The 21,276-nt window shown below is 47.8% G+C and overlaps 1 protein-coding gene and 1 pseudogene across 1 annotated transcript; both read right to left on the bottom strand.

Annotated features, from left to right (window-relative positions):
- Positions 1 to 1,106: 1,106 nt before the first annotated feature.
- LOC142817315 (uncharacterized) lies at positions 1,107 to 4,412 on the bottom strand (annotated as a pseudogene).
- Positions 4,413 to 5,904: 1,492 nt separating this feature from the next.
- LOC142817514 (uncharacterized) lies at positions 5,905 to 21,089 on the bottom strand. The gene is made up of 3 exons (XM_075894534.1): positions 20,496 to 21,089; positions 19,704 to 20,435; positions 5,905 to 6,126 (listed from the first exon to the last, which is right to left on the bottom strand). The coding sequence occupies exons 1-3, from the start codon at positions 20,868 to 20,870 to the stop codon at positions 5,905 to 5,907; spliced, it is 1,329 nt and encodes a 442-aa protein (XP_075750649.1). The 5' UTR covers positions 20,871 to 21,089.
- Between the last annotated feature and the right edge of the window lie 187 nt (positions 21,090 to 21,276).

Below are 21,276 nucleotides of genomic sequence, written 5' to 3'. Positions count from 1 at the left end.
TGCGGGTGAGATGATGAAAGTGGAGGCGCTGGGCTTTGCCAACACCACCTAAACTTTTTTTCAGGCCTCCGCAAGCCTACGTGACGTCATCAGTGTGAGATCTGCCTGGAAGCTGGCTTCACTCAAATGACCGGCACACGTTCGCGTTATGTCGTTTCGCGGCCCAGTTGCACTCGTAGCATTTTTTTTCCTCAGAGGTTTACACCTAAAAGCAGGCCCGTGGCCAGGGGAAAGGGGTTAGGAGGCCCCCTTCCCCCCACAAAATCCGGATGGAGGGGGCTGTTTTACTGAGAATAGTGAAAATAGGGGTTTGTCAAGGAGTTCAACAGGTGCCCCACCACCCGAAAAATTAATTTTTGGCTACGGGCCTGCCTAGAAAGAATTTTTGTTAGCAACAGGTGTAAATGTTATAGACAACGAAACGTTTTTGATATTTACACCTATATTTACAATTGTAGCAGAACCTTGTCATTAGCTCATCGTGCAAAGGACAAGTTCACACCTTGCAGTAAAGCAGTGGTAACGGGAAACAAAAATAAGTCTATTGGCTATAATATCACACGTGAGAAAGTGTGCCTCAGTGAGTTATGATTATACTGAAGTAAGGCGCGTTATCGGACTCGTTGGTTTAGGTAAAGTTTTTGAAGGCATTGGAGGGTCTATTTTGCATTTCAGTAAATGGACCAAAAGATTTGTGTCAAAACAAGACTGCATCTTTTATTATATAAAATGCTTTAAAAACAAACCAAAAATGAAATAAAACCATTGAACGAGGATTCATGCGAAGTTTTTCACATACGATATTTTCATAAAAAGTAAAATAACGCAAACATGACATTACCTGTAAAATCCTTTGGAGACTTAGTTGACTTATTTTCAGTAGATGTAGTTGAACACACAAAATGGGTTGATATAATCTATTTAAATCTTCAAATGATTCTTCCACATAACAGCTCAAGCGCCAAAAGAAAGGGAATGTTCACAGCAAAAGGAAAAATGAGACAATACTTTTAAAAAATTGTGGAGATTAAGCTTTTAACATTTTTAAAATGATCTTGTAGAAGGTGTTGAAACTGAGAGCTCAAACGATTTGGCTTTTTAAACACAAAGGACAAATCATCAGCCAGGTGCGAGAGATTACGCCTGGAGTCTCTTCAGTTTCCGTTTAGCTGCTTTGGCTTCAGACAGCTTGTTGTTTTCTCGTTGGCAAAGGTTGTTTACCAAAGTGTTGGCTGCTGCACTAAGTATGTACCCCATCACTACATGTGGCGTATGGCCATTGTCACAAACATGAAAGTCTTCATTCCACTCAAGGAAGAGTGTTGTCATTGAAACAAGCAGTTCTTTCTGCTTTTCACAGGCATAAAATTTGGCTGCGTGTTTTTCACTTGTCAGTTTCTCGAGAACAATATTCATCATCAGTACGGCGTTCACAACGACGGCTTGGGGAAACTTAAGTCCACCTCTTGTGATACTCGTTATGAGCTCGTCTGCCTCAATTGTAAAAGTCCTACTCTCAACAACTAGATTCTCTTTACAGAATGCACATTTAAGATTCTTGAGTGCAGCATGTGCGCAATAACAAGCGACATAAGTTGTAGCTGGAAGTGTGTGCTGCTTTGCAGCAATGTCCTCTTCGCCAACTACAATTTGGAATTGCTTCAAAGCATCACGAAATTCATCAGTGGAGGCACATAGAGGAATCTCATCACTCTCTGGAAGCTCGAGGACCTTCTGCAGCCTCAATTTGTGCTCCGCTTCATACATCTGCCGTATGTAGATATGGTACTGTGGGCCACTTAACTCTCGGTACCTGCCAAACCTGTCTTCAAGGCAGTCCGACTGGAATTTCTCCAGTAAGACGTACCTGAATCCAAGCTACTCAAGGCAGTAGCTTGTCACTTGAACAAGAGCAAGAGACGAGTGACGGAATGCATTGTGCGTCTCATGACTGAAATGACCAGTGTCATGCTTGAGGCTTTTCCAGTAGTCGAGCCAACTGACTATTTTGTTAAAAAACTGAACTTGGGGGCAACAAACTGCCTTTATGGGCTCTTGTAAGTCATCTCGAAGGTGCCTCCCTTTGTTCGGCGTCTTAACATTCACTATGCGCCACCACAGTACGACAGTGCTGATAAAATTGGCCGTGCTTTTGGCATGCTGCAGTTCTGCTGCTTGTGCATTGTTGAGAGCTGCGATTGTGAAACTGTTGAGCACCTTGAGAACAAGTTTCATGTTTTGTCGCTCTAAGTTCGAAGATTTCAGTGCCTTCAAAGACAATGTTGGAGCAAGTCGTACAAGCTCATTTCTTTCTCTCTCATGGAGCTCTAGCAGCGTGTTGAATGAAGCTGTTAGCACGCATGGCTTGTCAGGTAGTCCATTGATGTCTGGAAAAAACATACACTTACCACTGTTACGCTGGTTAAGCCAATTGTTTGGTATGCACTTTAAAACATGAACAGAATCTAAAATAAAGAACAGTGGTCTTGATTGGTCTGATGGATGCTTGTAGACCGTATCAACCTTCCGTGGCTCTGAAAAAATGACATTGCCTTCCCATTGATGTAGTTGTTGTCTGAAACAACCGCGATTACTCGAAAGCCTGTTGCCTCCAGCCCATTGATGAGCTCACGAAGAAATTGATGCAGCTCTATTGCATCTATTTTCGCCACTGGAAGGATGTGCACTACGTCTTTGCTTGACAACAGGAGGCTTTGAATCATAAACACATATGCTGTTTTTGCTGCGTTTTGACTGTTTGTAGCCATTCCTACTAGACCACCACCTTTGTAGTCAATGTAAGGCTGCAGATAAACTTCGTCCATGACAAGCGTCACAGTTTTTTTGTGGTTATCCAATCCTACGGCCAGCCTCTCTGCATACGACAGAAATAAAACACCTTGTTGCCCAAAGCATGGGTTCACACGGTATGACCCACAAGCACGTTTAATTGTGTTGGGATGTGGAAGTTTAAACTTTGATGTGGACCTAATAAATCTGTACGCATGTGGAGATATTGTGAACACAAGGCTAGAAAATACCAGCAAGTCCACAGGGTATCTCGAAGTTCTCCTCAGTAAAATGCCGACTTGCTGTTTTACGAACTTGACAACTTACACTTGCCAGTAATGTGGGAAACTTTGTGACGCTAGTTCATCCAGTGTTTCCACTGTCTTCTTCATGACAATCTGCAAGCGTTCTTCACTGTCGGAGAGGTTTCCTGCCAAACTTTCCACAGCAATAAGGACCTTGTCGATTTCCCGCAGATCACACAAATAAACAGGAAACACGAGGGTCCCAAGCTTGTTAAGCTACACGTCACCAACGAACACTTTACCAATCAAATCAGCTGACACTGTCACAGAAAACGCACAGTTGGAGCTTCTTGAGAATCGAAGTTTAGGAAGAGGACTTTGTCGTGAGTAACAAGTTTTGTCTAGAAGGTGTTTGTCTGGAAACTTGTCAGAGTGGTGAGCAAGTCTTCAAAGGTACTGGTGTTATTTTTTTTCTTCTTATCTTTGTGAGCTTCAGCGGACTGCCTTATTGCCTTCTGTAGCGATTCTCCCTCTAGACAAAGCCGCTTCTCTTCAGGACCTTCCCGGACAACAGTAGTAGGACGAGAAAGATACGAAGGGCAGTTTGGAAATATAGGCTCGGGATAGCACCAGGCTTGAGTCGCCTCAGCTGGAGAGGAACTTCATTTACTCGTCCGGTTTTCTCATCTTGATAGGTCGACGTGGTCACAAAATCACTTGTATGAAACTGCTTCTCACACACCTGAAAAAAAAAGAAAAATGAAACGGAGCCTATAGCACAAATATCAAGCAAGAAAAAGTTAGTGAACATTCGTCAACTACATATCAGAAAATGTGGCTGTATTATTAGGCATTATCATAGTAGCAATGCCTTGTTAGGTGGCCCAACAGGCGAGCGCTGTTTAATAAATCTAACTCTCATAGGATTCGATGAGGCGCTGCAGTCCGTTTAGAGCGACTCAGGTCATAAGCTAGGCGTGAGATTGCGAGGAAAGTACCTATTTGTCAAGATTGGTTGCGCGAAAACAAAAATTAGGCACACAGCACGAATACTAATACTGCGTGTCTCATGTCCTTCGTAATATATGCTGGAAGTGCCCCGAAGGCATAGCTCACAAATAATGAAAATTGAAAGGTTTTCGGTTGCATAGCTGAGTGAGTTTACACATGCGTAGGCACCTGCGACAAGTGAAAGAACGCACTTACAACAGTGTACTTAGTGAGCGCAAAATCCTTGCAAGGGATCGCTCGCGTTTATGCGGTTCTTTAGTCGGCGTCCATCGGAAACCGATAGACGCGCGCTTTAGGTCCATGAGCATAGTTAGAGTTGCACCCCGGTGCACAGCAGCATCCAGGCATATTGCGTAGTTTACCCAACCATGCTAACACAGCACAAGAGAAAGAAAAAACAGCGTGAGCGCTAACAAAATGCAACTAGCCTAAAACCACAACAGCCAGCAGAGCAAGTGAGCACATAAGATCAATGTGGCCAGACGCACTGTCATGCGCTGCCAACTTCGCTCAGCTGTGCACAAAAATGTTTAAAACGTGAACAAAGTAAGTAAATAAGTACATTTGAAAGAGAGTATATTGCTAAGCTTTTTTGTTAGACAGTAGATAATAATTTTTTTACAGTTTGCCTACTGAAAACTTGTTTCGAAGCAAAAAAGATTGTTTGTCTATTTGGCGAACAGAATCCGCAAGCCATTCCGACCTCAGCCAGTCGAGCGTTGCTTTCTCACAGATCTCAGAGCAGTGACGTCACGCTGACGAGACGGAGGCTTGCCGAGGCCTTGAAAAAAAATCTAGGTGGTGTTGGCTTTGCGCCCATGCTGCACTAGGGTTGCTTAGTGATGCTTTTAATAAATCGGCATGTCGAATGTAATTTGATGATCGGTATCTTGATTTAGAATTTGGGTGAGAGTTTGCTTGACCCTGACGATATCGTGACTTCGATCAGCTGTCTCGTTTCGTCGGCGTTTGTGATGTCCCGAGACAGGAGTAGTTAAACTCGTCCAAGGCAGGCGAGCTATCGTCATTTGATGTTGGCTGCGTCGCTGGTGACTCGGTTTGTAGCGTCTTTTCTGCTTGTGCTGCGTTAAGTGGTTCAGGCTCTTTGGCGAAGTGGTACTAGCATCTTGAGCTGTTAGTCATGTGTCCTCCTTGACAGACGATACAGCGTGCTTGGCATGTTGGTGGCGTTCCTTGCAGTGGTGGCTCGTGGTCTTCCCCGCAACGCGGCCAGCGTCGGTGCCTAGGTTGAGGGCACACATCGGAGCGGGGCCCAGTCTTCCGGCAGTTGAAGCATGCGTCTACTTTATGATAGAAAGGGTATTCTCGGACGAGACCTCCACGGTGTACAAGCCATCTAGGTAGGTGGTCTCCGAGCAGCGTTATGAGTAAATTCTTCGTTTTTCCCATGCGTCTGCCACCTACTATTTGGTAGTCAGGGTTCTTGAAGGTGCGTCAGCGTCTCATCATCGGTGGGGAAAGTGTGGACATAGAAAGCGATGCCTCGTATCGCGTTGGCGGGTGGCGGGGCGTACATGTGTAGCTCAATCTGCTGGTCTTCTCCGAGAAGGATTGACGTGATGCGTTGGTTCGCGATTGCTTGGTCAGTGGTTGTCACGCTAACGGTGAAAGTATTATTCCTTGGGTGTATGCGTATTTGGACCTGCTTGGCGGGGTCCAGGTCACACAGAGATGCCGCTTTAAGCAGTGCTCTTTTCAAGTCTCCGGGTGACGTGTGCGTGAAGTCGATGGGTTCCTTGGAGCGTCCCACAATGTGGTACGTGTGTGATGGCAGTCTTGGCAAGGGATGGCGTTTCAGTTTCGGCGGAGGCCGGGAGGTTAGAGGAGTTTTGGGGTATTAGCTTCCTTGCGCTTCGATCATTTGGGCTTGTTGCTTCAGTGCCTGGTGCCATTTCGCCTGGGCTCGAAAACCTTGAGGTGGTGCCCAGGAATCGTCTGACCACTCCTCGGGAGAGATTTCGACGCCGTTGACCTCGGTTTCCATGTCAGCTGGTGTGCCGGCGGCCGCGAGAGCGCCGTCCGGTGCAGCGTCGCTAGGCCTAGGCGTCCAGTGCCGGGACTTGCGGGCGTGGCGTGAAAAGATGAAAAGCTTACTTGAAAATGGTGACCAATATCTATCGGAAAATTGTAGTCTTGAGACCGGTATGACTTGCGGAAACCGTTCGTACAAGAAACGTAGAGCTATAGGCACGTCTTCCTACTGAAGCATCGAAAAACACCGGAGCTCGGTGCAGACGCGTCTGATTGCTTCCAGCGCTCGCCACGTCCTAGTAGTAGTAGTAATAGACTTTTTTTCAGCCACAATTTACAGGCACAGGATTTCGACCACCTGTGCGACCAGTCGATGACTTGGCACCGAAGGAGAAGTTGTGTATTATATAATCTACCTCCACCTTGTAACGTGGTGGTGATTTGAAAGTGACATATTAACCTTCCTTATTCGTGATTGATTGATATGTGTGGTTTAACGTCCCAAAACCACCATATGATTATGAGAGACGCCGTAGTGGAGGGCTCCGGAAATTTCGACCACCTGGGGTTCTTTAACGTGCACCCAAATCTGAGCACACGGGCTTACAACATTTCCGCCTCCAACGGAAATGCAGCCGCCGCTGCCGGGATTTGAACCCGCGACCTGCGGGTCAGCAGCCGAGTACCTTAGCTACTAGACCACCGCGGCGGGGCTTCTTTATTCGTGCTTCGCATATCATCCAATCCCTGCTGTACTTGGGATCTGTAAATTTTTTACGTAACATCATGACCTTTAACGTGTCCCAGGTATATGATTTGGTAGTCCCCGCAATTTCTAGTTTTGACAGCTTTCGGTCAAAAATTGTAGTGCTTCGCAAACTTCATCAATGTGGATATTTCTTTGATCAGCCAAACTCAGCATTTGAACAACGAACGATAAATTTTAACGAGGAACGATGAACAAGGAACAATGAACCGACTCTAAATTTCTTCTTTTGACGAGTAAGCATACTTTTACTATTTATTCGTACGCAGCAGTAGCGTTTTACAGCGTGACCGTGGTATAGGAACCACACAATGACTAGATGGAACTGCGTTGCTCACACTGCCCCGTCTCTAATTCTTTGACATTCGCCGTTAGCGGCACGCAAAAATAGACGCGTGATCGCGCCCTCATATATCCCAACCATGATCCACAGAGAGATTCGGGGCTTGAGACGAGCGCGTCGCGTTCCGTTTTCAGTGAGGCCGTTTCAGGGTTGCTTTCTCTATCCGCTAGGCTCTGTATACTGGCGCTGCTGTCACAGTGAGAAACTCGACTGAATGGTGCCTACAGCTAGCACTTGAGCACGGCCGTGCTTGGTTTTGGGGAGCCATGAGTCCGTACAGAAAGCCGTTATGGTGTATGGTGTCTTAAAACAAAATATATGGCGAAAACCATACTTCTGCAAAAATAAACACGACGAAAGTTTGCTGCCTGAATTGACAACACGTTACCATCCCTGCCAGAAACAATTTTAATACACAGAGGACGAAAGAACGCATGAAGAAAATTTGCATGTGTGTATCAAATGTGAAGCATTCGTTGGCAAACTTCGGCGGCTTTGATCGTATCTATCTATCTATCTATCTATCTATCTATCTATCTATCTATCTATCTATCTATCTATCTATCTATCTATCTATCTATCTATCTATCTATCTATCTATCTATCTATCTATCTATCTATCTATCTATCTATCTATCTATCTATCTATCTATCTATCTATCTATCTATCTAGTGGCCTACGACTTCTAGCTCTCCTGGCTCTTTGAATAATGGTATTGTTGCCAAACTTGGTATGGCATAACATGATCATATGAAAAGGATATTCGACTAGTCAAAACACGAAATTGATGTATGTCTTGAATGTCATGATTTATATTTCATGGGCTTGCTGCTCTTGCGGTGGTTTAGTTCACATTACTTGTTGCAAAACTGGTATGGTATGACATGATTGCACGGCGAACACAAGCGGCAGACCCTAACATGAAAAACGTGGCATGCATGTCATGTAACAACATGACGACATGCCACGCTCATGATGTGCTTGCGGCCAATTCGCTAGCTTCACATATATGAAACTTGGTATAACGGGACGTGAATAGATCACAAACGTATGTAGCTGATGCAAACATGGTAATCATGAGAGGCGTGTCATGTAAAAACACGACTACATGGCACGCTCATGATGATGCACTCGCGGCCGTTCCGCTACCTTCACCTATACCAAATTCGGTATTAGGCGATGTGAACGGACGACATAGGTAAATGACATGTCCATACATGATAATCATGACATGCATGTCATCTAACAACGTGACTGCATGCCTCAATCATGATGCGCTCGCGGCTGTTTCGCTAGCTTCACATATGCCAAATTTGGTATTACGTGACGTCAACGGATGACGAAAGTACGTGACTTGTTAAAACTTGATAATCACGAGGTGCGTATCATTTGATTACATGACTACGTGCCACAGTCAAGGCGCCAATACACTTCGACGTGACCAGGTGCGCCGGTGTCGTTTCGCCGCGTCACGCCAGCGTTGCCACGCCAGGTGCCAGTCCTGCAGTATACTCGCAGGCACGCACTGCGTTGCTTTGACGCATGCGCGTTTCTGCGCGTCCGGCGTCCCTCCGTCTCTAAAAGAGGCAGACGCAGTGCTGTCTGGGTAACGCATCGGCGCCCATTGCAGCATGTTGCATTTGCTTCGGTTGCCGTCGGGCCGCGCCGACGGACACCAGTCGCGCCGGTCGCGCTTGGCTACAGACTATAGACAAATTTCACCGGCCTTACGTCACGAAAAAGTGGTGGCGCTGTCTTGGCAGGCAAAAGACGCCCTGCGTACCGCAGTTTCTGCTGGGTTTTCAATGGTGCATGTGGTGTTCTAAGTCAAGCAACGAGAAAAAAAGAGCGGCATGCCGACGAGCTCCGTCACGGTTGGATGTGAGTCGCGTCTCGCAACTTATTTTTTTTTTGTTGGCACACACCGCTGCCCTCAGCGCTTATGGCGGAAGCTACGTGCGGACATCGCTATAATTTTACCCATAATGTAGACATCGGCCTACCTATGTTCACAAACATGGAATGGGTCTATAGAGTGCTCCCGTTTTGGTAATGTAGCGTTGCTGTGTCCAGCGTCCGCGCTCGTCAAGGTTGTACCTTGGAGTATATTGGGCCTTCATGATGCACTCAAGGCTGTTTCGCTAGCTCCACATATACCAAATTTCGTGTTACGTGACGTCAATCGATGACGAAGGTATATGACTAGTGCAAGCGTGATAATCATGAGGCATGTGTGATGTAGGAACATGACAACATACCACACTCAGAGCGTGCTCGTGGCTGCTTCGCTAGCTCCACATACCCTAAATTTGGCATCACGCGACGTGAATATATGACGAAGGTAAACGACACATCCGGACATGATAATCATGACACGGAAGTTGTGTATGATATAATTTACCTCCACCTCGTAAGGTTGTGATTTGAAAGTGGCATATACCCTTCCTCATTCGTGCTTTGCATATTATCGATTCGCACTGTACGTGGGTTCTGCCAATTTTTTACGGGACGTAATAACCGTTAACGTGTCCCAGGCACATGACTTGCTAGTCCAGACTCTTTCTCATTTCGACAGCTTTCGGTAAAAAAAAAAAAAATCAGCAGATCTCACGTACAGTGGGAATCGATGATATGCGAACCACGAATGAGAAATGTTTATATGTCATTTTAAAATCAGTACAACGTTACGACGTGGAGGGAAATAATGCCGTAGATGACTTCCGTGTCAAGATTATCATGTTTGGATGTTTCGTTTACCTTCGTCATCTATTCACGTGACGTGGTACCAAATTTAGTATATGTGGAGCTAGCGAAACGGCCGCGAGCGCATCATGAGTGTGGCATGTGGTCGTGTTGTTACCTGACACGCATGTTATCATTTTCATGTTAGGGTCTGTTTCTTGTGTTCGCCATGCAATCGCGCAATACCATATCAGTTTTGCTACATGCCATCTGAACGAAACCACAGCAAGAACTGAAAGGCGATGAAATGTAAATCATGACACTCATGACACACATATCACGATTTTTATGTTAGGACTAGTCAAATGTGTTCTTCATACAGTCATGTTAGGCCATACCAAGTTCGGTATCGATACCAATATCGAAACGGCCAGGAGAGCTAAAAGTCGTAGGCGGATAGATAGATAGATAGATAGATAGATAGATAGATTGATAGATAGATAGATAGATAGATAGATAGATAGATAGATACGCTCAAAGTCGCCAAAGTTCACTAAGAAATGCTTCGCATTTAAAAGGGGGTAACGATTATGAGTACTTCGTACTTGAATAGCAGAGCTTAAAGGGCCACTCACCAGGCCCCATACCAAATTTTAGTTAGACAGTGGAAGTTGTTGGGTGTCTGATGAGGAACTTTTTGCCACAAAAATTTTTTGAATAGGTTCATTACAAGCGGAGAAAACAGGTTCTTTGAAGCGGCGCGAAATGAGGGTGAGAGGAGGCGAGCTCGAAACCCTTGCCGCTCCTTCGCGTAGCCTTCGCAAGCCAAATCTCTTCCCCACCCTCTGCAACATCCGACCGAGAGGTAACATGCGCACGACGTGCCCAAACAAGTCCAACCCTCGAGCACACGAGCAGCGTTCCTTTGTTGAACTGCGTTATTTTGTGGTTTTCTACCCGTTTCTGCGGGATGGTTTAGAAACGCTGTCTTAGACCCGGTAGAGTAGATGAGCACAATGAGTTCGCGAACGCGTAGGAGCGTTCCACGGTGGTCGTCTGCTCAATGCGCTGACCGCAGGGACACGAATGCATGTGAAACGCTGGCACATTAGCCCCGCATCTTGTAGCATTTCATGGTAAAAAAAAGGAAGAAAAACGCGCATATTTTTTTGTTGAGTCTCATTATTTAATTCAAGTTTTATTAATGTCTTAAAGCAACAAATACGTAAACTACGCATTGGATTGGATTGGATAAACTTTTATTTGGTCCTCCAAAACACAGATCACTGTGCTGCGGGCAGCTCCCACGTGGGGACTGAGATGCCAAGCTCCTCAGCCACCTCGCGGGCTTGGTGGACAGCCCAGAGCTGATCTGCCAAGGATGAGCTGCGGATTGCCGCCTCCCATCTGGCAGAGGTGATGTTCGATATATGAGCGAATTTGGTGCACTGCCAGAGCATGTGTTCTAATGAAGCTATTTCCCCACAATGTGGACAAAGATTACTTAGGTATAGGTCAGGGTACATGATATGTAACATTTTCAAAGTAGGGTACATCCGCGTTTGCAAAAGCCTTAATGTAAGTGCTTCGGGCCGGGTTAGATTTTTGTGAGGTGGAGGGAAAATACTTCTAGACAGGTAGAAATGTTTAGTGAGCTCGTTATATGTTGTAAGAATTTTCCGGTTATCCCCTTCACCGGTAGAACGCATCCCCGGGGAGGCGCGGTTGGAGAGTTCTCGCGCCGCCTCGTGTGCTGCTTCATTGAGATTGGGAGGGGAATCGTTGATTTGCCCAAGGTGAGCTGGGAACCAACTCAGAAGATGATGCGTTATGTTCTTGCCTTGCAGTATTCTCAGCGTTTGTTCAGAGACCGTCTCTTGGCGAACGCCCATAGTGCTGCCATGGAATGACTGTAGACGACTTCAATGTTATCCATCTTGAGTGCTAAGGCGATGGCCACCTGTTCCGCAATGATTGGGTCTTTCGTCTTGACCGTCGCTGAGTTGACGGCATGGCCAGCCCCATCGACCACCACTGCCACAAACGCTTTCCCATTGGCGTAGGAAGCCGCGTCAACAAATACGACCCCTCGTTCCTCGTTTGAGACTTGACGAAGTATAGTCCTGGCCCTCGCTACACTTCTTCCGACGTTGTGTTCTGGATGCATGTTTCTTGGTATAGGAGACACCGTGATATTCTCCCTGATGTTGTCGGGGATATCATTGTAATTGTGCCTGATTGCCATTGGGTGTTGGCCCAGCTCCTGCAAGATCATTCTCCCCGACCTTGTTGTAGATAACCTTGCAAACTGTGCTCTCTCTTGGGCTTCTGCTATTTCTTCGAGCGTGTTGTGAATGCCAAGCTCAAGCAGACGCTCCGTGCTGGTATGTATGGGTAGGCCCAGGACCTTCTTGATAACTTTCCTGAGGAACACATTCAGTGTCTCGGACTCTGCTCTTGACCAGTTGTGCATTGCTGCCTCGTACGTGAAGTGGCTTAGAACAAACGCATGCATCAACCTGTTGAGGTTGTCTTCCTTGATCCCATTTCTTTTGTTGGCCACTCTGCGTATGAAGTGCACCGCACTGTCTGTTTTCCAAGTTAACTTGGCTATAGACTTGCTGTTGGTGCCGGTAGACTCTATCAGCATGCCCAGGACTTTGATGGAGTCGACCCTCTGGATGGAATCCCCTCGATTTGTACGGAGGTGAATGTCTATCTGGTTTAACGGCTTCCATCCCCTGGGTTTCGGTCCCCGGCGTGCAGTCCTATACAGTAAAAGTTCTGATATACTCGAGGAGCACTTGAGCCCAGAAGGACGAAGGTACTCTTCCACGGTGTCAATCGCCTCTTGCAGGGCGCTCTCAATCTGCCCCTCACTTCCACCTGTGCACCAGATGGTAATGTCATCTGCGTAGATGCTGTGCTTCAATCCTTCAATGCTCGATAATTTCTTTGACAGTCCAATCATGGCAATGTTGAACAGCATTGGTGAAATCACTGCCCCTTGCGGCGTGCCCCTTGCTTCTAGTTCGATTGCTGCGGTCTCGATATCTGCAATCTTCATCACGGTTTTGCGATCTGTAAGAAAGGACCATACGTAGTCATAGAAGGCTTTCGCCAGACCAAGCTTGGAAATTGCTTCCAGTATGAATGAGTGGTGGATGTTGTCAAACGCTTTTTCTAGATCTAGGCACAGAATGGCTCTCACGTCTCTCGTTTCGTTGTCGATGAACTGGTGTTTGATAAGCTTCAATGCATCTTGTGTGGATAGCCCTGCCCTGAATCCAACCATGTTGTGTGTATATATGTCGTTATCTTCCAAGTACTTGTTTATCCTGTGCAGTATGGCATGCTCTGCAACCTTGCCAATACATGATGTCAAGGATATTGGCCTCATGTTGTCCAAGTTAGGGGGCTTTCCTGGCTTAGGAATATGGATCGTTCTGGACAGCTTCCACTGCTCTGGCACCCTGCCTTCTTTCCATGCTGCATTGATCACATCCTTCAGGGTTTCAATTGAATCATCATCAAGGTTATGAAGGGCCTTGTCTGATATACCGTCCGGGCCAGGGGCCGACCTGCCGTTGAGATCATGCACGGCTCTTCTGATCTCCTCGATGTTAAAGTCGCCCTCAAGACCTGGATTGGGCCTGCCCTGGTACTGTCTACTTGGTGGTGCCAGTCCTCTTTTGATTGGGAGGTACTTATGCACGAGACGCTGCACAACTTGCTGTTCTGTAGTGCGCCCTATCTCTTTGTGCAAAATTCGAGTAATAACATGCTTTTGATTTGTTTTGGTGGTGTTTTCGTTGAGGAGATGCTTTAACATCTTCCATGTCTTGCCATTGCGCATCTGACCATCGACAGAGTTGCAGATTTCGTCCCATTGCTGCCTGGAAAGTGCACGACAATGTTTCTTGACTGATCTGTTTACCTCAGCTATCTTCTTCCTCAGTCTTCGGTTCAGGCGCTGACCCTTCCAACGGTTCAGTAGTGCTTGCTTTGCCTCAAGAAGATGAGCGAGCCGGCTATCCATTCTTTCAACCGGAAAATCTGTGGTAATGGTGGAGGAGACGGATTTGATGTCATCTTTATTCTCTTTGACCCACTGCTCCAAGCCTTGTCTGTGGCCATCTTGTTCCCTTTCCATCCTTGTCTTCCTGAACTTATCCCAGTCTGTGAAGTGGAATTCTTTCTGCTTTTTACGCTCCACGGAGAAGGTAGTGGCAAGAATGCAGTGGTCCCTCCCTAGGTCTACAGCAAGGTTCATCCACTGGGCCTTCTTGATGTTCCTTACAAATGTAAGGTCCGGGGTGGAATCCCTGCAGCAAGATGTACCAAGCCTTGTTGGTAGGCTGGGGTCTGTGATTAGGGTGAGATCAAGTTCACTGGCACTTTGCCAAAGTCGATTTCCTTTCCCAGTGTTGTACTTGTAACCCCATGTATGATGAGGGGCGTTGAAATCACCTGCTATGACGAGTGGACATTCCCCGGCGATATTAACAGCTCTCTTTAGAACCGTCTTGAACCCTTGCTTTTGTTCCTTTGGACTGCTGTATATATTCAGAATGAAAATGCTCTGACGGTTGCTGGTACCTGGCACGATCTCTACCATGACGTGTTCCAACCGGCCTGCTTCTATCTTGAGGTCGTGGGTTACGTGCGTTAGTTTGTTGCATACGAAGGTACAGACTCCCCTCCCTTCAGTATCCCCTATTACAGGCCGGAATCCAGGCAACGTTGCTTGCGGTGAAAGGGTTTCCTGTAATAATATAATATGAGGCTTTTCTTCGCTGCTCCTGATATACTGCTGTAGGGCTGCCTTCTTTTTAAGGTAACCTCTACAGTTCCATTGCCAGATACGAAATGCTTCACGTAGCGCTGCCATCATGGTTATTACATGGGTGGCCAGAGCCTGATGCTGCACCTGTCGACAGTTTGGTACCACTAGTATTGGTGGCCGAAGAGGTGAGTTTGGTGCATGAGGAGGCCTTGCTGTATTGTGCATATATGCTTCGACCTTTGTAATGCGCAAAGTCATATGCTCTTCCAGTGCCGCCACGCTTGACTGTAGCCTACCCTTCTGCTCGCTAAGATTAGCCACTACTTTGCTGAGCGTGTCAAGGACCTCCTTCATATCTGACAAGCTCGTTTGGTTGGCTTCCACGTGTTCTGCCATGACTACCCTCTTTTTTGTGGTTCTCGAGTCCCCCACGTTTGCAGCCACAGGAGCATCAACTGGCTGAGGCATTGGCCTTGAAGACTGCGCGCTGGTTAGCTTAGTGAGAAGAATTTTTATTTCCTTTCACTCAGCTGATAGCCTTTCATTTGATTTTGTAAGTCTCGCGTTTTCTTGCTCTAGCTGTGATATTCTATCATGCTCTGGCAGCTTACCTGTCATCACCTCTGCCGCGCCGTTGCGCACTCGCTCAGCCCAGCTGCCTTTCGATGCAACTGCAGGCGTCCTCTCCGGGTGTGAAGCCGTGATCTCGAACTGAGCGCCAGGCAGCAGGCCATTCAGGTGCCGCCCAGGCTGATCCCGACCCTGATGGTGACCTTGAGAACTCGAGCGCCCCCGTGATTGGTAGCGGGCCTTGGGTCTAGAACCTCTTCTGGAACGCGACCTCCCCCTGGAGTGGGGCCGCCTTTGCTGTTCTTGAGTAGTCTGGATGCTCTGGGTCCCGTAGGCTGGAATAAGCTGGTTGTCGTTGTTGTCTGGACTCGATGTGATAGATGCGTCCCGGGCTTCTGCGGCTGCTCGCGATCTTTCCCAACGTCTGCGTCTGACGACGTATGGCACTAAGAACCTGTTCTTGCACTCTTTGTCTGCCGTGGGATAGTGACCGTTGCACAGCCTGCATCTTGGATTGCACTGGTGCAGGCTATCTGGGTTCTTGATCTCGCAGCCTCTGCAGATGGTTTCAGCTGGCTTCGGACAGACGTCAGACCAATGTCTCAGCTTTCCACAGACGTAACATATACGATGTTCTTGCGGTAAAGGGAGCACTGCAAAAGTGAAGGTCCATATCTCACGAATCTGGGCACCTTGTGTCCTTCGAACGCTATGATGATTGTCCCGGTGTCCTTGATTCTCTTGGCCTGCAGCGCAAGCGGGTTGTTCGCGTTCACAATCTTTTGGGTCAAAATGTCCTGAGTATCGCTTACGGGGATCCCGCGAATCACTCCTTTACAAGTATCGTGGGGTGCCGTGGCGTACGCGCTAACCTCAAAAACTTTGCCTCCAATGTCAATTTGCTTGACCTTCAGGTATCTTGAAGCTCTGTCGTGGTCCGGAGTGCTTGCCACCATAATGTTCTGCTGCAAGTTGGAACAGATGGTGTCCTGCATGGCCTCCTCCTCTTTGATGCCGGCCGCCAGTACTATCACGTCTCCCACGGCTCCAGTGCCAATTCTCGAGATATTTAATCCTCCACGTGGTCGTAGCACAATCTTGCTGAAGTCCTTAGGTAGTGGCGGCATGCGTCCAGCTCGCACAATTGTATGCTTGGTGTCATACCTACTACGACTGGCTCGAGCGTCTCCCGCAACGCCAGCCTTGGTCGAACCCTTGGCAGTAGGAACGCTAACCGTGGCTTGCTTATTCCTTGAGCGTCTCGTTTCGGCTTCCTTCCAACCCATGTCTTCCGTGCAATCCTCTGGAGAGATGTCCTCTCCATCTACTTGGTATTCCATTCTCAGTTGCAGGTCCTGGAACGCGCAGAGCGCTGAGTCACGCCGGTGCCGGGTCGGCGCATCGGCGACAATCGCCTCCCTGGTTAGGCCTAAATGTCCCGGTGGCTTTGCCGTGTGAAAATGTCCCCAAAACGGTTTAAAAGTCCACTCACCAGCACAAAGGTGGTATCTGCTGATTTCTTGAGAACTTAGGCACACGATGGGGACTGAAAACTCAGCGACAAATTCGTGAATACCACAGGAAAGCATTCTTGAAAGCAGGAGCCGATCTTCGCGCGTCCGCACTATAAACTACGCATGTCGTGTTAAATATTTTATTCATGCCACGTGGTATACTGTTGACAACATCAGAGCAGACTCGTCTACGTAGAGGATCAACGTCACTGTTTTGCCATGTACGTAAGGCCATTCCTACGCCTACGTAATGCCCTCATTCTCTACGCGTGCTGTGGCAGAGGGGAGGGGAAGCAGCTTTCATCTTGAAATTTGACCCCTTTCCGTGGCGCGTAGCGTTGCAAAGTTTGGCAGACGTGATCATGAACGCCTCGTCGACGCATTGCGATTGTCAGCTCAAAAGTGTCAGGTGAGTGGCCCTGGTGAGTGGCCCTTTGAAGCCGTCTCTTGGACTTCAACTGGATGAAGTATTTTCTGTTGAGAACAAGTGGTTAACGACTATGAGTACTTGGCACTCTGCTATGAGAGAGCGAAAAGCCACCCCGTGGGCCTCACAGGCCTTGGCAATCGCGAATACGTTGACCAGGAGTACTATGCCGGTGGTGTCACGTGCGAAAATTGAACGCTGACGAGTTAAACCAAGTGCGACCCGTAAAGCTACCTCATTCATATGCGTGGTCTTGTACAATTTTTCTCAATAAGTAGCAATTTTTTAATCAGGGGCTTTTCTCACAATCAGCCGTTTGTGATATGGCAACTCGACCTTTTACTGAACTTAGTCGTTGTTTAACGACACATTTCAATGTAGCCCGAATAAGAACGCATGATCTTCGCTGTTGCTTGAGCCAAATAAATTGTTGCGCTGCTAAGCGCGCGAATGAAGGTCGCAATGCGGGCGCGGAGAATAGATCCAGTTAGGAAGGAGCACTACGCAAAGCGAAGTGCAAGAGAAAAATAAAAGAAGGAAAGAAAGAAAGAAACAAAGAAAGAAAGAAGGAAAGGAAGAAAGGAAGAAAGAAAAAAAGAAAGAGAGAAAGAAAGAAAGAAAGAAAGAAAGAAAGAAAGAAAAAGAACGAGAAAAAGAAATTGGCAGATCCCACGTACAGTAGGAATATGATGATACGCGAAGCACGAATTAAAAATATGGCGGCATATCCACGGAGTGAATGATGGATAGTGGGGCAAACCATCCGTCCGTCCATTCGTTTTTGCTTCCGTCCGTCCATGTGTGCGTCTGTGTGGCCGCTCGTGCGTTCATCAGCCCGTCTGTGCATGCGTCTGTTTGCGCGTCCGCACGTTCATCTGTGTGTCCGTCCCTGCTTTCGTCCATGCATCCGCTCCTGCGTCCGTCCATGCGTCCATCCGTCCGTGCAGCCATCCGTGCGTCCGTCCATGCATCTGTCTGTGTCCATTCGTCCACCTATTCAACACTACAAGTACCGCCATCTCGCATCTTTTCATCATATATTTCTCATATAGAAGCACCGCCATCCAGCAGACATTCCAAGGACTGAGCGAGAGGAGGCACACGCACACCTTCTTACGGCTTGCGCTTCGTGTCTACTCCCCACCTTTAACCACCTCGAGTTCATGGTATATAGTAGTTCACTGTATTCATGGCACTGCGGCCCAACGCTCGCTAAACCGTTCTAAAACCTAGGAGGTTATGCCCGGTGAGTATAACGTAGCAACCCTTTCTTGTCTTCTGTGCGTTGTTGAACAATCAAAAATTCGCAGCGTGCGCGTTAACTAAAAGCCCAATTCTGCTGTCTCTCACTTCCCCTTAGCAGCCATCGGCATGTACATTGAGCACTATCTTCTATTGTTCAACAACGCACAGAAGAAATTTCTCATCGGCACCACCTTCGAGGTCAAAATGTTATACTTGTTACACGTTTAAATCAGCCAAACGAACAAGCAAAATTGCAAACAGGCTACTCAACAATCGACCGCAGTCATACTATCAATCAGGTAATAGAGAAATGTTCAAAATATAACCAACTACTTTACATAGCCTTCATAGATTACGAGAAGGCGTTTGATTCAGTAGATATATCAGCCGTCATGCAGACACTGCGGAATCAGGGCGTCGATGAAGTATGTATAAACATGCTGGAAGAAATCTACAGGGAATCAACTGCTGCCATAGTGCTTCATGAAGGAAGCAACAGAATACCAATCAAGAAGGTTGTAACGCAGGAGGACACAATCTCCCTAATGCTATTTATCGCGTGCTAACAGGTTTTCAGAAGCCTAGAATGGGAACAGTTAGGGAAAAGAAATAATGGAGAGGAACTTAGTAACCTGCGCTTCGCCGATGACATTGCATTGCTGAGTAACTCTGGGGACGAATTGCAACTAATGATTACGGAGTTAGACAAGGAGAGCGGAAAGGTGGGTCTTGAAATTAATATGCAGGAAACGAAAGTAATGTACAACAACCTCGGAAGAGAGGAGCGCTTCGAGATAGGTAATAGTGCACTTCAACTTGTAAAAGACTAAGTCTACTTAGGGCAGGTAATAACCGCGGAGCCGAACCACGAGATTGAAGTAACTAGAAGAATAAGAATGGAGTGGAGTACATTTGGCAAGCACTCTGAAATTATGACAGGTAGATTGCCACTATTACTTAAGAGGAAGGTACATAACAGTTGTATCTTGCCGGTACTTAGCTACGGAGCAGAAACCTGGAGACTTACAAAGAGGGTTCAGCTTAAATTGACGACGACGCAGTGAGCAATGGAAAGAAAAACATTGCCCGCAGCTTCCCTCGGGGGAACACTGAGGAGGATGCGGAGCATATAATTGGTTAACGGGGTGTTAAAGTGCGACTTACTTGGGTCGATGGCTAAATTGGTTAACGTGGTTGTGAAATGGGGTATTAAATTGCGACTTACTTGGGTCACTGGCTAAATTGGTTAACGTGGTTGTAGTAGGGGTGTTAAATGAGTGAACACGTACGACACGTATGCGAAAGGGCGGTGTGTATTTATTGCGACGAACTTTGAGCCCGATGGCTGTGGCAGCCTGCATGGGGTCGTCCAAGTCGATGATTTCGGGAAGAGCTTCGATTTCGTCGTCGTCATAGGTGCCTACTGCATCGTCATCGTCGAAACGTTCAAGTCGGCTCCAGTCTATGTGAACGTTGAGGTGTTTGTACAGCGGAGTGTTTTCCAAGTGTTTGAGCCAAGCGTGTATGTTGCTGCGCTTGACCAAACCGTGCTTATACGTCGACTTGCTCACCAATTTTCGTTTGATGTGAACGTCGATGGCCGCGTCGTCGGGGATGCTGCGAGGCAAGCACCTAACGACAGTGGGAACTTGGATGGGAACGTTCACGATCTGGCCCTTGATTCCGTACTGTCCGTTGCCGTGAGTCAAGCGTCGTATACTCATGAACGGGAGTCGAGGAGCGATGAGTCGTTCTTCAACCGCGTTCAACTCTGGTAGATGTTCGGGTCGGGGCGGGTAGCGGTAACCGTAACTCACGCTAGCCGAGGGAACTCGACCGGCAATCAACGACTGCTTGCACGTAGCACACACGACGTAGTCGGCATAGTCGGTGCCCTTTCCAAACGTATCGCAAAGAACCGACAACGCTTTGGAAATGTTCTGAATGTTGCCGATCCGAGTTAAGTTGTTATCGAACCAAAGACGATCACACACCTTGCAGGTGTGGCCGAAGCTTCGGTCGAGGAAGTCGCGCTTGAAGCGAGCGTTGGGCGTGGCATACTGCTTGGCGCGCCACGCCGCTACCTCGGCGCGCTTGCGCTCGCGGGCAGCATCGGGATCGGCCTCTCGTCGCCGACGCTTGCACTCGGCTTCCCGTTTTCGAAAGTCCGGGTCCTCTTGTCGACGCTTACGTTTCAAAGCGGCCGAATCCGGTGCTGCTGCTCGACGCTGACGTCTCTCAGCGGCTTCACGTTCTCTAAGTTGAGAATCTTCCGCTCGACGCCGACGTTTACGTTCGGCGTCGCGAGCTCTTCTCCGCGCTGCCTTGTCTTCGGACGACGACTTGGTTGCGGTTCCGCCAACACTTTGGCCGGCGCTGGTCGAAGAGACGTCGATCATTGCGACCTCGGACGTCGACGCGCCGTACAAACCAACCGACGAGCGGCAACTGAGCGAGCGAGCACCGACCTTGAGTATATATACAGCGCGACGGCGCATGCACTGTCAGCTGTCGAATGTTCGAGAAGGAGGAGAAGCGCAACGGCGCATGCGCGCGCCTCAGCTGCCGATGTTCTCGAAGCGCGACGGCGCATGCGCGCGCGTCAGCTGCCGATGTTCTCGAAGCGTGACGGCGCATGCGCGCTACATTATACAGCTAGCGAATGTTCGTAAAGAGGAGAAGCGCACGGGGTGTGTAGAGGAGGAAGGGTGCACAGATGGTGGAGGAGTGAAGCGCGCGGTGTGTATAGGAGGAAGGGATGCACAGATGGTGGAAGGAGGAGGAGGAAGCTTGCGGACGGCGCCGCACTACAAGCCTCGAGTATTAGATGCTCCACATCTAAAATGGTATGTGTAACCTTAAGAGACAAGAAGAGAGCAGAGTAGATTAGTGGACAAATGGGGG

This window comes from Rhipicephalus microplus, chromosome 5 (genome assembly GCF_043290135.1).
Source record: "Rhipicephalus microplus isolate Deutch F79 chromosome 5, USDA_Rmic, whole genome shotgun sequence".
Classification (NCBI taxonomy): Eukaryota; Metazoa; Arthropoda; class Arachnida; order Ixodida; family Ixodidae; genus Rhipicephalus; species Rhipicephalus microplus.
This window is presented reverse-complemented; position numbering and strand designations above follow the sequence as displayed.

What these genes read in the sequence shown, in the direction of transcription:
- LOC142817514 (XM_075894534.1), bottom strand. Translation starts at nt 20,870, where the DNA reads ATGCGCCGTCGCGCTGTATATATACTCAAGGTCGGTGCTCGCTCGCTC. An exon ending in GCAAGCGTCGGCGACGAGAG is followed by an intron (nt 20,436 to 20,495) that starts GCCGATCCCGAT and finishes TGGCGCGCCAAG; the next exon opens with CAGTATGCCACGCCCAACGC. An exon ending in CCACAGCCATCGGGCTCAAA is followed by an intron (nt 6,127 to 19,703) that starts GTTCGTCGCAAT and finishes CACGCCCGCAAG; the next exon opens with TCCCGGCACTGGACGCCTAG.